Source organism: Nansenia antarctica, assembly GCF_963989245.1.
Source record: "Nansenia antarctica genome assembly, chromosome: 6".
Lineage (NCBI taxonomy): Eukaryota > Metazoa > Chordata > Actinopteri > Argentiniformes > Microstomatidae > Nansenia > Nansenia antarctica.
This window is the reverse complement of record NC_137676.1, coordinates 29,982,884-29,996,509: the sequence shown is the minus strand read 5'-3', so window position 1 is coordinate 29,996,509 and position 13,626 is coordinate 29,982,884. Positions and strand designations below refer to the sequence as shown.

The following is a 13,626-nucleotide window of genomic DNA, read 5'->3' as shown; positions in this document are numbered from 1 at the left end:
GCATCTGTGTTGATCTCACGAACCTCAATGAGTCAGTGTGCCGGGAAAAGTATACCCTGCCAACAGTGGAGGAAACACTGGGAATGCTGGCTGGAGCCAGAATATTCAGCAAGTTGGATGCAAACATGGGATTTTGGCAAATACCTCTGACTGAAGATTCATCAAAGTACACCACCTTCATCACGCCCTTTGGCCGATATTACTTCAATCGTCTACCTTTCGGCATCGCCTCTGCCCCCGAACACTTCCAAAACAGAATGGTGACGGAGGTCACGGAAGGGCTGGAGGGTGTCGTCTGCCACATGGACGATGTGCTGGTGTGGGGCCGATCACAAGAGGAGCATGATGCTCGTCTGCACGTCGTGCTGGGGAGGATCGAGAAGGCCAGAATCACCCTGAACATCGATAAGTGCGACCTGTCGAAAGAAGAGGTGACCTTTCTAGGCCATATAATCTCCACCAGTGGCATTAGCCCCGACCCGAGCAAGACAGAGGCTGTGAGGAGGATGGAGGAGCCGACGAATGTGAGTGAGCTGAGAAGCTTTCTCGGCATGGTAAACCAGCTGGGGAAGTTTATCCCACAGCTGGCGGAGAGAGACAAGCCTCTGCGAGACCTTCTGTCAAAGAAGAACTGCTGGCTGTGGGGCTTCGAGCAGGCCAGGGCCTTTCAAGATTTGAAGGATGCACTAATATCCCCACCAGTGTTGGCCATGTACGACACCAACAGGGAGTGCAAAGTCTCAGCGGACGCGTCGTCTTACGGCTTAGGGAGTGTGCTTCTCCAAAAATGGGATGGAGTGTGGAGACCTGTAGCCTACGTGTCGCGGTCTCTCACACAAACTGAACAGAGATACGCGCAGGTTGAGAAGGAGGCCTTAGGCCTGACCTGGGCTTGTGAGAGGTTCCGCAACTTTCTCATCGGCAGACACTTCCAGCTAGAGACAGACCACAAGCCGCTCCTGAGTCTCCTGGGGTCTCAGCCGTTGGACGCTCTCCCTCCACGGATTCTGCGCTTCCGGATGCGCCTGATGCGCTATTCCTACTCCATTGCTCATGTGCCAGGAAAGTGCCTGTGGACTGCGGATACACTCTCACGTGCTCCTGTGAAGAGGAGAGAGACACCGGATGAGAAGGAGTTCTTCGAGGATACTAACATCTACGTGGACATGATAATGGAGAACCTGCCAACGAGCACCGCCTACCTGGATGAGCTGAGAGAGCAGCTGAAGAGGGACAGTGTGTGCGCACGGGTGATGCAGCTGAGTGCAGAGGGATGGCCAGCACTCAACAGTGAACCGGCTCTCAGGCTGTACTGGGCGGAACAGGCGCTACTCACAGTAGAGGATGGACTTTTGCTGAGGGGAAGCAGGCTCGTCATCCCTTCAACAATGAGAAATGAGGTGCTTGCCAGGCTGCATGAAGGCCACCAGGGGGTGGTAAAGTGCAGGGAGCGCGCACGACAGTCTGTATGGTGGCCCGGGCTGAGCCAGCAGCTGAATGAATTAGTCCTCAACTGCCGAACATGCAGCAAAGAGAGACAGAACCAAAAGGAGCCGCTGATGCCATCTCAATACCCAGGGCGACCATGGCAGAAATTAGGAGCAGACCTGTTCATGCTGGAGAGCAAGACATACCTGCTGGTTGTGGATTATGCATCAAGATACGTGGAGATCGCTCTGCTGACCCCCACAAAATCAACAGATGTCATCCACCACCTCAAATCGATCTACGCACGGCACGGCATCCCAGAGGAACTGGTGACAGACAACGGGCCGCAGTTCTCCGGAATGGCCTTTGCGGCATTTGCAGCGTCCTACGGATTTCGTCATGTCACAAGCAGCCCGAAATATCCTCAAAGTAATGGGGAAGCAGAACGGGCTGTCAAGACAGTAAAAGGTCTCCTGAAGAAGGCAGCCGACCCATACCGCGCTCTGCTGGCGTACAGAGCCACCCCGTTGCATAACGGATACAGTCCAGCTCAACTTCTGATGGGGAGGAGACTCCGCACGACGGTGCCTACGCTTCCTGCTCTACTGGTCCCTGCTCTTCCCGACAGTGAGGCGGTGGTCCTGAAAGAAGAGTTAAAGAGGAGGAGAGACGCACAAAGCTACAACCGGCGTCATCGTGCAAGAAGTCTCGACAGACTCACTCCTGGAAAGGAAGTGTGGGTCACCGATCAAAATGCAACTGGAGTCGTGGTCAGCAGCCACCCTACTCCGCGGTCGTACATCGTGGATGGACCTCATGGGACAGTACGGCGAAACCGGCGCCATCTCATCCCCATGGAGCCCTCACCGGCGCAGAGTGGCGGTGGTGCTACTGAGCAACCTCTGGGATGTGTCCCAAAGCAGAGTTCGGCAGAACCAAGGGACCAGAATGTCCCAGAACCACCAGCTACTCCTAGAACCAGATCTGGGAGAGAGGTGGTGAAACCAACTAGGTTGGACTTGTAAAAAAAAGAAAATGTTTTATGTTTTATGTTTCTATGTTTAGGAGAAGAGATGTGTTCATGCTCTTTTTATGTTCATATATATATAGGGTTGTAGTAGAATTGTTTATTTGATCAGGTTCAGATCAGACCTTTTAGTTATAGATGCAGAATAATCCTCTAGGTCTGATGAATCAATGGCAGTCTACCCATTGATTCTAGAAAGAGAGATGTGGTATTATTGTAAATGTATACAGGCCACCGTAGTGACATCAGGTCAGGGGGGCTGGAGACAGGAAGAGAACTAGAGACCGGTATTGTCAGAGCTCACGGAGCGAGTTACAATAAAGACACTTACATTTAAATACAGAAGGACTCACGTGCATTTGTAATAGAATAACACGACATGTATAATGTTTTGTGTAAAAAGAAAATGGAAAATAAAATCTTAAAAAAAAAAAAAAGGAAATAGGATGTTCAACACGGGTCGGAATCTCTGTACAGTTCAACTGTTCAAAAAGTGCAACTTCTCTGCTGTCAGAAACTCTTTGAATTTTTTAGATTGGGCATATAGTTCATGAATTACGATCGTTTGAATCCGCTGTAGACAGCTCCGGTTTCGGAGCAAGATTATCGGCATTAGTCAAATACATGCTCACATCAAGTCATCCGCTCACTGCTCTCCATCAAAAATGGCACATCCATCAATAATATTACACAATAACAACTGCTCTGATTAGATTGCTTAGATTGTTTAATACATCAACGGGGGGAAAAGCGAGATGAACTCGCAAGTATCATGCCTCATTGAACGGAAAGTCCTATCTATTCCATTCAAAGTGTTTTAGCCATCCCCCTTTCCACTGGTAATAAGGAATTGGCAAGAATAGATCGATATAAATAGATCAACATAATGCAGCACTATCATGCACAGATCAGCCTTAAAACATGTAACGTTATATATATAACGGAGCGATGTATTTCTACGGAAAGGCTGACTGACGCGGGGCTCATTCAATCTCCAGCAGGCGCGGTCAACAGGAGTTTCATCCAGCAGCAAGCGGTGCTTTGCGGGTTAATAACTTTGGATTACCGTGGGTTAGGATAACAATTCAAACGTGTCCGGATAGAGGAGAGGACAGGGAATCCAAAACCATTTGAATGGTGTCGATCCTACACTCCTATCACCGTCGACAGCGCGGAGCGAATTCCCTGTTAAAACGTTTCTCTGCCCCCGCTGTCAACGGGACTTTCAACCAGCAGCAAGCGGTGCTGCGAGCAGCAGCAGCCGGGTGAACTCCCGGTTCGAAGAATGAATGAATGAATGAATGAATGAGTTTACGGTTAAAAGCATAACTTCTCGGGGTGTCAGCGCGGTGGTTAAGGGCTCAAAATGACCGTAGACCGATGGTGAAGTTAGGAAAGGAGTATTGTGTTTCTACCACATTCACAGCCGGTGTTATTCACGGTCAAAGACGGTGCATAATAGCGATTTTTGTGTTATGCTTGTTGTAAATAAAAGTTCTATGATGCATTGAAATGACATTAAACTAAGACAATACGATGGTCAGCATAATTTTTCTAATCTTTATTAATAAGCTATTACAGAAACTGTAGTGACATTTTCCAAGAGCGAATGTGGTATTTCAAGATGGCGGTTAGCGAAGAAATCTATGAACATGGGATGACGATTTCCATTGACCCATCAACGGTGTGCAGCGTCACACGTCACACACAGCCTGGCAAAAAGATTCCGGGTCTAAATGTAGACCCTGGTATCGAAGGGGAGCTAAAGAAGCGAGCCGAGCCGACCTGACCCGACCCGGGCCGACATATGGAAAAGCGCCAAAGAAGCAGGCGATAGTGGAAAAGGGGCTTATGTGGTTCAGAACCGACGACGTGAACTGTTCCAGGTCCTCATGCTCATATTCCTGCCATGAGGTGTCATTTAGGCAGATCTGCAGTGGAGCGGACCCTGCTGGCCAGGTTCTGACAGTCTTAGTGGTGATGGGGGCACTTTTCCTTAAATGTAGCTTAAATGTCAATACAAACTTGACAAGAAAGACCTACACTTTAAGCTGACCCAAGTTGGTTGACAATAATACAAATGCTACAGTGATAACATCCAATCTAGTATGTATAAGACTCTGAAAAACAACAAGGGAGGCTGTGTATTGGTAATAGCAGTTAGCAAAACATATGCCCAAATCTTTGACATCTTACCGTGCACCAGCCGTTTTACTTCAGTATACCTGGACCACAAGTACGGTACATACCCAGTCATCACCTTGTCTTGAGATTGAATGAATGAATGAATGAATGGTCTTTATTGTCATTGATATAGTACAGGTACCAAACAACGACATTTGGGAGGGGGGGGGCTCCCCTGGTGCTAGGAAAAAAACAAGAAGGGAAAGGAGCTGGTTTACATAAATAACGGCTAGGGTTGTCATATTGCACATAGTGTTATTGCACATTCATTTAAAGTGTCGCAGTTTGCAGGCTTGAAATGTACACATTTGTGCCTCAGCACTACACCTGATTTCAATCCAGTAGCTGCCATCAATCCGTCCAGACTGTCCAGGGCCCAGAACCTAGGTCTTTGCTGTGTTCAGGGCCTGAATGGCCCTGGGGTAGAAGCTGAGCTTCAGTCTGTTTGTCCTTGCGAACATGGTCCTGAGATGTCTTAAGATGTCCTAATTAACCAAAATATTTGTCTGTCAAGATGTCTTAAGTTGTCTTAAGACCTAACCTGAAGACATGCACTCATGCACTCACTTAAGACAGTGAGTAAGAGCCATATTTTCTGTGTCTTGAAGACACAGAACATCTTGAGGTGTCTTAAGACACTGAGGGCCCTATTATGCACTTCATAAGTCTTAAGCAATAAGACGAGGCGGTAGATCTAAACTTAAGACGTGGAGGCGTGGTCAAGGCCACTTTGCTATTATGCGTGCAGTAGTGGGCGCCTAAAACCCGGCGCTAAGCAAAGAAATTAGTCATGGGTGTGTTTTGGGCGTCTTCTCAATCAACCCAATCAGCGTGCCAGGTGCCATTCCCTTTAAGAACCGGCTGCGTTGAGTCATTAGCGCTATGCTATTATGGAAGTCCTAAGAAGGAGGTCAGCGCGCTTCTCTGCAGAAGAAAGTAACAAGCTCGTGCATGATTATTTTATGAATAAACACGGCAATACCTCCGCTTGTGAGTTGAGAAGTATTACAGAGGGGTCGCTGGAAGACTGCAGGAATGACAGATGTTGATGTCATTATATTACGCACGGCATGCTCGTACTGTATGTGCACAGTATGCGGAGGCAACATACTGTACAGCGCTGGCCTCTCCCTTCTGAAATAAAGCATTTATACTGTGACCATAATTGACGTCTTGCCATGGAGCCACGTGCGTGTTCATGTGTGCCCACATGCATGCGCAAACCGCGGAGGAGCGCTCGTGTTTCAAAACGTGCATGAAGTCTAAACTTAAGAACTTTTCAAACCACTTCTTAGCGCTAGGAGCAAAGTCAGATCGCATAATAGCAGGGGCGCCTAGTGCACTTCATTAACATATGAACACTCCCACAATGAGTAATATATGCACGGGAGTATTACGTCTTATGTGTGGGCGCCCTTTCGACACCTGCATAATAGCAGTAGCGCGTATGAAGCGCATCATAAGGGTGGCGGTAGGCAGGGTTCGAGTTATAAGCTGAACTCTGTGGGGGTCTCCAAAATAACAGTGCGAAATGTTCTCATGCACGCGCGAATCATGCCCACACAGCGATGGGACTTACAAGTTTTAATTAGCTATAGGCAGTAGCGGATTAAGGTGGTCAGTGGCCCTAGGCTACTCCTTTGTGTGAGGACCCCCCCGCCCCCATACACAAGCCTCCCCCCTCCCCAAAATATACAACTCACGAGCACCCTGCACACACACACCACTCATAATGCTTTACCATAAAACACTTAAACACTTTAATAACACAATAACACAACAGTGTTAATAATGCAAAGAATAAAAAAAGGTTCAGTGCATTCAGTTGTGTCTCTATTGCTCTCCTCTCCCGTTGTCTCTCTGTTGCTGTCCTGTTGTCTGTCTCTCTGTTGCTGTCCTGTTGTCCGTCTCTCTGTTGCTCCCCTCAGCTCTAAATGACAGAAATGAATTAGCTAATTAGTTGGCATGTAAACATATAGTTAGGGTTGGGTACAGTTTGGGTTTTATTCGATACCGGTGACAAATCGATACTTTAAATACCGGTACCGAAACATCATCCTCATCCTCATCCTCCTCCTCAAATACCAACATATCCTGACGCCACAGCTGCAGGCTACTCATTTCACCACATCAACAGCCCCACATGAAACAACAGCTATAAAAGCGATAGTCACACATGTATCTCGGCCAATAATTTTGTTATTTTTGCTATACAGAAGGAGCGAAAAATACATGTACACTAGGTTAGTAAAAAGTAAAAGCCACCTTACCTTTACGGAGACAAGATAGACCAAAGTGGTCTGTTTTCAGGAGGCTGCGGTCGCGGTCCTGGAACCCATGATGCTGATCCATGATGATAAAAACCCGAAATTTTCTAGGCTTGATGACCCGGTCGGCAGCAGTGGCCTTTTTTGGGGCGGCATGGTAGCTACTGTATGTATATACTCCTGTATAGCTAATGAATGAATGTTTGCTTCTCAATAATAGGCTAGGTGCACGATCTCCACTACTTCCTGAAAGGCACCTTGCATGAACATATCCTGTCTCACTCTATTGGTTTAATTGATTAATCAGCTGTGCACTGTGTGTTCCAACGGTTTACCGCACAGCTGATTAATCAACCTTTTGCTGTTGCTCAATATTCTACTGCGCCCCATGGTGTCTTGGTGGTGAAGTGCAGGCAGTCAAAGGCATTCTGTCATTCACAGGAGATTAATGGTGCGCGTAGTTCTTTTGGAAAACGTGTTTATTTTACAATATTTATAATATAAATTAAATAATATTCATTACATTGACATTTTGATCAAATAATAGTTGTGGTAATGTATTATTAGCGACCCCCACAGATTTTTGATTTTACTGCCTTCATGGGAGCTCAGACCATCTCTATGGGAGCTCAGCTCCCATTGGCTCCCACATAACTCGAACCCTGGCGGTAGGTCTTAACCTGGCGGTGCGTCTTAATTAAGACTTAAGACGGCAAGTTAAGAAGTGCATAATAGGGCCCTGAATGTCAATGTCTTAAGACAGTCAGGCGATCTTGTTCCAATTGGATAATAATGAATTATCCTATTATATATTTTACATTATGAATTAGTTAATAATAATTCAATTGGTGTTGAGAGCATTGAACATGCTGTATCTGCAATCGAAAAAATACAGATATGAATGACTTGAATGTTTCCTCAAAGTGGTGTGAAACGGTGTGCAATGGGCTTTGAAGTAGATTTTCTCTTGTTTGGTGAGACTATAGTGCGGAGGCTACTCTGCCCTCGCAGTTAAAAGACGGCTTCACCCATTTTCAACCAGCTTTCTATCATTACATTTTAGGTTTTAAATGGGTAATAATAATGTTATACACACCAGCTGTGCTCTGGTCCAATCAGAGTGGCCTGTGGGTGCTCTGCTCTGGTCCAATAAGAGGCATGGGGAGTGGCCTTGGAAAGGGGGAGAACCCCACTGCATTCTGGGTGTTGTATTTTTTCTGCCATTTCTTTTTTCTTTTTTTAAAATATATATTTTTTTTTATTATGTTTCCAAAGATTCAAACATTTTTACATTATAATTGAACACATTTTTTCTTGTTTCCCCACCCCCATGTATCCACCCCCCCCCCCCCCCCACCCACCATTGTGCGGCAACGCCCAACGACAACACAACAAAAAGATAATAATAATAATAAGACAAAACACACATGCCTACATACACACACACACACACACACACACACACACACACAATAATACATTTATTAGGGATGCGCTATGATATTAACAGCAATTCACATCACCGTGCATCCCTACAAGAAACACTGTCCGTCAAAAAATAGTACCTGAAGCTGCCCTTCTTGCCATAAAATCTATATGTGGTTGCCATATTTTTACAAAGTCCTGACTCTTATGTCTTATATTATAGTATATTTTATCTAATGGAATGTAGCTAGAGATTTCATTTAACCAATGTGATATTATAGGAGAGTAATCGGATTTCCAATGGATTGCAATACACTTCTTTGCAGCAATCAAAGCAAGATCAATATATTTTTTTTGAAATTCATTCCAAGGATCCATATTGATTGTGCCTAAAAGACACAAGCGAGATGATTTTGCAATGTGAATATTTAAACATAATGCTATCGTGTCAATTACAAAGTTCCAAAATGTTAACAACAAATTACATGACCAAAACATATGGTACACTCCCCTTTCTTTTTTTTTATGATTTATAGTTTTTATTATTTTCAATAAACAGACAATGAACAGACATACATCACAAGTAACAGTTGACGTTGGACAATAAATTAAAAAGACAAATAATAGACACAACAAAACATGAAGGTGATGTACAGCAATATAAATCTACAGCATAACAATCCTACTTATAGCAGTTTACTTTCACGTTTTACATTTGGGATATTGCTATTTATACATAAATGAAAGTAAATTTAAAAATGTAAAAATATTGCTATTTACATGAGCTGGAATTGCCATTATTTCTCAATATATGAGTGATACTGCCCCCATTTCAAGCGGTAATCCTCCACCTTCTCTAGCAGCCTATATGATAATTGTTCTATGGCTGCCAGCTGCCCAAGAGAAATGTGCCACAGAGACGGTGCTGGTGCTGATGAGGCCTTCCACTCTTTAACCAATAGTTTCCGTCCTAGCATTAACGCAGTCTGGATCCAATTGGCGAGTGGTGGAGTCACCTCACTTAATGCTTTGGGGTCACCCAAAATAAAAAGACTGGGGGTGAACGGAATGTCAAGGCCAACAATTTTTTCCAGAAAACCATGTATGGCTAGCCAAAACTCCTGGGTTTTTGGACATCCCCAAAGCATATGCACTAGAGTACCATTCCTGTCACTACACCTCCAGCACTCCGAGCTGTCAACCAGACCCACTCTATGTAGCCTGGATGGTGTCCAGTAGATTCTATTAATAATCTTGAATTGGATCAATCTCGTTCGGAGTTCCCTTGACATTTTTTTCCCATTCTTGAGAATTCTTCCCCATTCTGCCTCTGTAAATGATACCTTTAAATCTGTTTCCCATGCTAGTTTAAGGGACCATATGTTTGGGTCTGAGGCCACTAGGATCCTCGAGTAGTAAGCAGAGGCTTCATGACCTAGTCCAAAGATGTTCAAAAACCATTCAAGTGTATCACCACTAGGTGGGGCAATTGTGGGGGAGCCAAATGTTTGCACCATTAAGTGTCTTAGCTGTAGATACTTCCAAAATTGATTGTATGGTAAATCAAATTCCCTTCTAAGAGCCTCAAAAGATTTTAGCGTTCCATCCTGATATAGGTCTCCTAGAACTTCGATACCTTTTTGAAACCAGGGCTTCCAAAAGAAGGGCGATTTATCTATACACAGCTTAGGGTTCAGCCAGATCCCAGCAGACTGGTGAAGATAGGGGTCAAATTTAAAGATGTAAGCGACTCTCTTCCAAACCCATTGTATATGGGACAAAATAGGGTGCGATCGATTCTCTTGGGCTAGTCTGGCCGTAATACAGCACCTGAGTGCCAGAGGGGTGCAGATGGTACTTTCAATATAGAACCACGGGGGGGCTCTCTCTGGAGGCAGAGTCCAGTGTGCCATGTGCCTGAGAGTGAAAGCATAATGGTAATATAACAGGTTAGGAACACCAAGACCTCCTCGGTCTACAGGCCTCTGCAGTTTCCGCAGGCTCATTCTAGGACGTTTGTTGTTCCATAAGAATTTATTACAAATTTGATCAAATTGTTTAAAATAGTGTAGTGGGATTCGGACTGGGAGAGCTTGTAACAGGTAGTTAAATTTAGGAACACAGCTCATCTTAATTATATTTACTTTGCCCCACATGGAGAGAAATAGTGGAGACCACCGCTCTACATCTGCCCGCAGTTTATCCAATAGGGGAACAAAGTTTATTTTAACTAAGTCAGCCAGTAAGGGGGGGAATGTTAGGCCAAGATATCTAATGCCTTTCTTAGGCCAAGAAAAGGTGCCTGCTTGAAAGAGGGATTTGGGACAATATGGCGAGAGAGGAAGAGCCTCCGACTTTGTCCAGTTCACTTTATAACCTGAAATAGATGAAAACTTGTCAATGATTCTAAATAGGGAGGAAAGAGAGCGTTCTGGATCTGAGACAAATAAAAGAATGTCATCCGCATATAGCATCAGTTTATGACATCTATCACCGATTTGAATACCTGGAAACGTGGGTTCTCTCCGGATAGCCATTGCTAACGGTTCGAGAGCAACAGTGAAGAGCAGGGGGGAGAGGGGGTCCCCCTGTCTCGTACCCCTACCCAGCTCAAAGGGAGATGACATAATGCCATTGGTAAGCACTGATGCCATAGGGTTAGTATATATAAGATTAATCCACTCTATAAACTTCTTGCTGAAACCAAAGCATTCCAGGGCGGAGAGCAAGTATTGCCACTCCACCCTGTCGAACGCCTTCTCAGCGTCCAACGAGATGGCGGCCATGGGAGAGGCATTGTCCCGAGTGGCCCACATAATATCAACAAATCTCCTAACATTGTCTGCAGAGGAACGGGAGCGTATAAAACCAACCTGGTCGGGGTGAATCAGAGTTTATCACCTTGTCAAGGCGGTTAGCCAGAATTTTTGATAATATCTTACTATCGCAGGAGGTTAAACTGATAGGTCTAAAATTCTTACAATCTAAAGGGTCCTTCCCTTCCTTCAAAATAAGGGTAATAATGGCCTCCGATAGAGTAGGAGGAAGTTTTCCCTTTTCCAGGGCTTCATTATAGGTGTTTAGTAGTAATGGAGCAAGTTCTTTGGAGTAGGCCTTGTAGAACTCGGCCGTGAAGCCATCTACACCTGGCGCTTTACTTGAAGGTAGGTGCTTAATAACGTCAACTATCTCCTCAATAGTAATATGTGAGTCAAGACTCTCGAGCTGGTCCTCAGATAACGACGGAAGATTGAGAGTTGATAAAAAAGAAGTGATGTCTGTTTTGTTCATCTTTGACTCAGAGGTGTATAGGTTTACATAGAAGTCTCGGAATGCACCATTTATTTCTTTGGGGTCATAAAGAAGATGCCCATCACTCCCCCTAATGGCTGGAATAGTGCTCTGTGCTTCTCTTTGTTTAATATATCTGGCGAGTAGTCTACCGGCCTTATCTCCCTCCTCAAAATATTTTTGTCTAGCCCGAAAGAGACAGAATTCAGCCTTTTTGGTCATAATTGAATTAAATTCAAATTTTAGTTTAGTCAACCTGGTAAGATTGACAGATGATGTATTTTTTTTTAACTCTGACTCTGCGACTTTGATCTGTTTCTCTAGTTTCTGTAGTTTAGCATAGTGTTCCTTCTTTTTAAACGAAGAATGTTGAATTATATGACCTCTCGAAACAGCTTTCAAGGCTTCCCAGGCTATCCCTGCAGATGGGGCTGTTGGTAAATTTGTTTCTATATAGAGCTCGATTTGTGATCTAAGTGATTCCTTAAAAGTCTCATCCAGTAAAAGACTAGAATTTAGTCTCCATCTAGTCGACCTATTCTGCCTATTAACGGACAGTATATGGAGAAATATTGGACTATGATCCGACAAGATTATATTGCCGATGTCACTCGATGCTACAGCGGACAACAATGACTGAGAAACCAGAAAGAAGTCTATCCTAGAGAAAGAACGGTGGGGGGAAGAGAAGAATGTATAATCCCTTGAAGACGGGTTTTGTAGCCGCCAGACGTCCACCAGACCAGACGCCCTGGACAAATCTTTGAGCACCATATGCGCTCTAGAAGTGCGGGTTAATGAAGAGCTACGATCCAACACCGGGTCCATTACTTCATTAAAATCGCCACCCATAATAATGGGATAGTCTCCCATGTCATTCAATTTCTTTTCAAGTAGTCCAAAAAATGCAGGGTCATCTATATTTGGGCCGTACACATTTGCTAGTATAATATAGTTACCCTGAATCTCACATAGCATCAGTAGAATTCTCCCTGCCTCATCCGTACTCTCTCTTAGACATTTGAATTGTAGTTGCTTATTAATTAATATTGCCACCCCTCTACTGTTACTACTGCCACAAGCCGCCCCCACATAGCCCACCCAGTCACAACAAAGTCTCTGAGATTCTTGTACTAGTAGGTGGGTCTCCTGCATAAATACTATGTCACATTTCTTTGCTTTAATAAAAGTTAATACTTTCTTTTTCTTGACTGCATTATGAAGGCCTCTGACATTCCAGCTCATGAACTTCAAACCGTTTTTCCTACTAACTGATATGATGAAAAGTTCATGTTACACAAGTCCTGCTGTAATTTCCATAATAACATTTTTTTTAATGTCCTCTCTATTCCTGCCTTCACCAAATTATAAGAGACAACAAACAGAATACAACTACACATACATACAATTAACACTACAAATATGTGTCTATAGACAGACACATAACCCACCCTCATTTTGGTCCGTGACTCTCTAACGAACAGCTGCACAGAATGCCCCGCCCCTCCCCGCTTGTGGCCGAGCCCCTCTCCTCTCTACCTGTCTAACCCAATCACACGTCATAATAATAACCAAGTACACACCTCTAAAACTGTCTAGCGGTGGTTTTAAACATTGACGCGGTCTGGTATGTGAAGAAAACAAATTGCTGGAACTAAAACACCCATGCTCAGGAGTCAGCATAATGGGCGAGCCGCCGTTATAGGCTATAGGCTATAGGCTATAACGCTATACATTAACAAACTTCACATCCAAAGTTTAACATCCATAGACGGTAAGTATAGGCTATATAACTCTATGCATTGGGCCGATATGTATAGTATATTAAAAGAAAGAGAAGAGAAAAAATAAATAAAAATAATAATAAATAAAGTTAAATAAAACACGTTGATAAGTTTCACATCCAGAATGTATTACATTACAGTAACCTTTAACAGTGTAAATCCGTAACGATATCAGCTTAACATCGCCTCATATAAAGAGTTTACTAACCTCACCCCCGTG

General features: G+C 44.2%; 1 protein-coding gene across 1 annotated transcript in view; it reads right to left on the bottom strand.

The window, feature by feature from the left end:
- nt5dc2 (5'-nucleotidase domain containing 2) overlaps positions 1-4,712 on the bottom strand; it is a gene marked incomplete at both ends in the record, with an annotated part of 34,753 nt that extends 30,041 nt beyond the window's left edge. Inside the window, 1 exon segment of the mRNA XM_080534340.1 lies at positions 4,652-4,712. Coding sequence (XP_080390466.1) covers positions 4,652-4,712 — 61 coding nt within the window.
- Between the last annotated feature and the right edge of the window lie 8,914 nt (positions 4,713-13,626).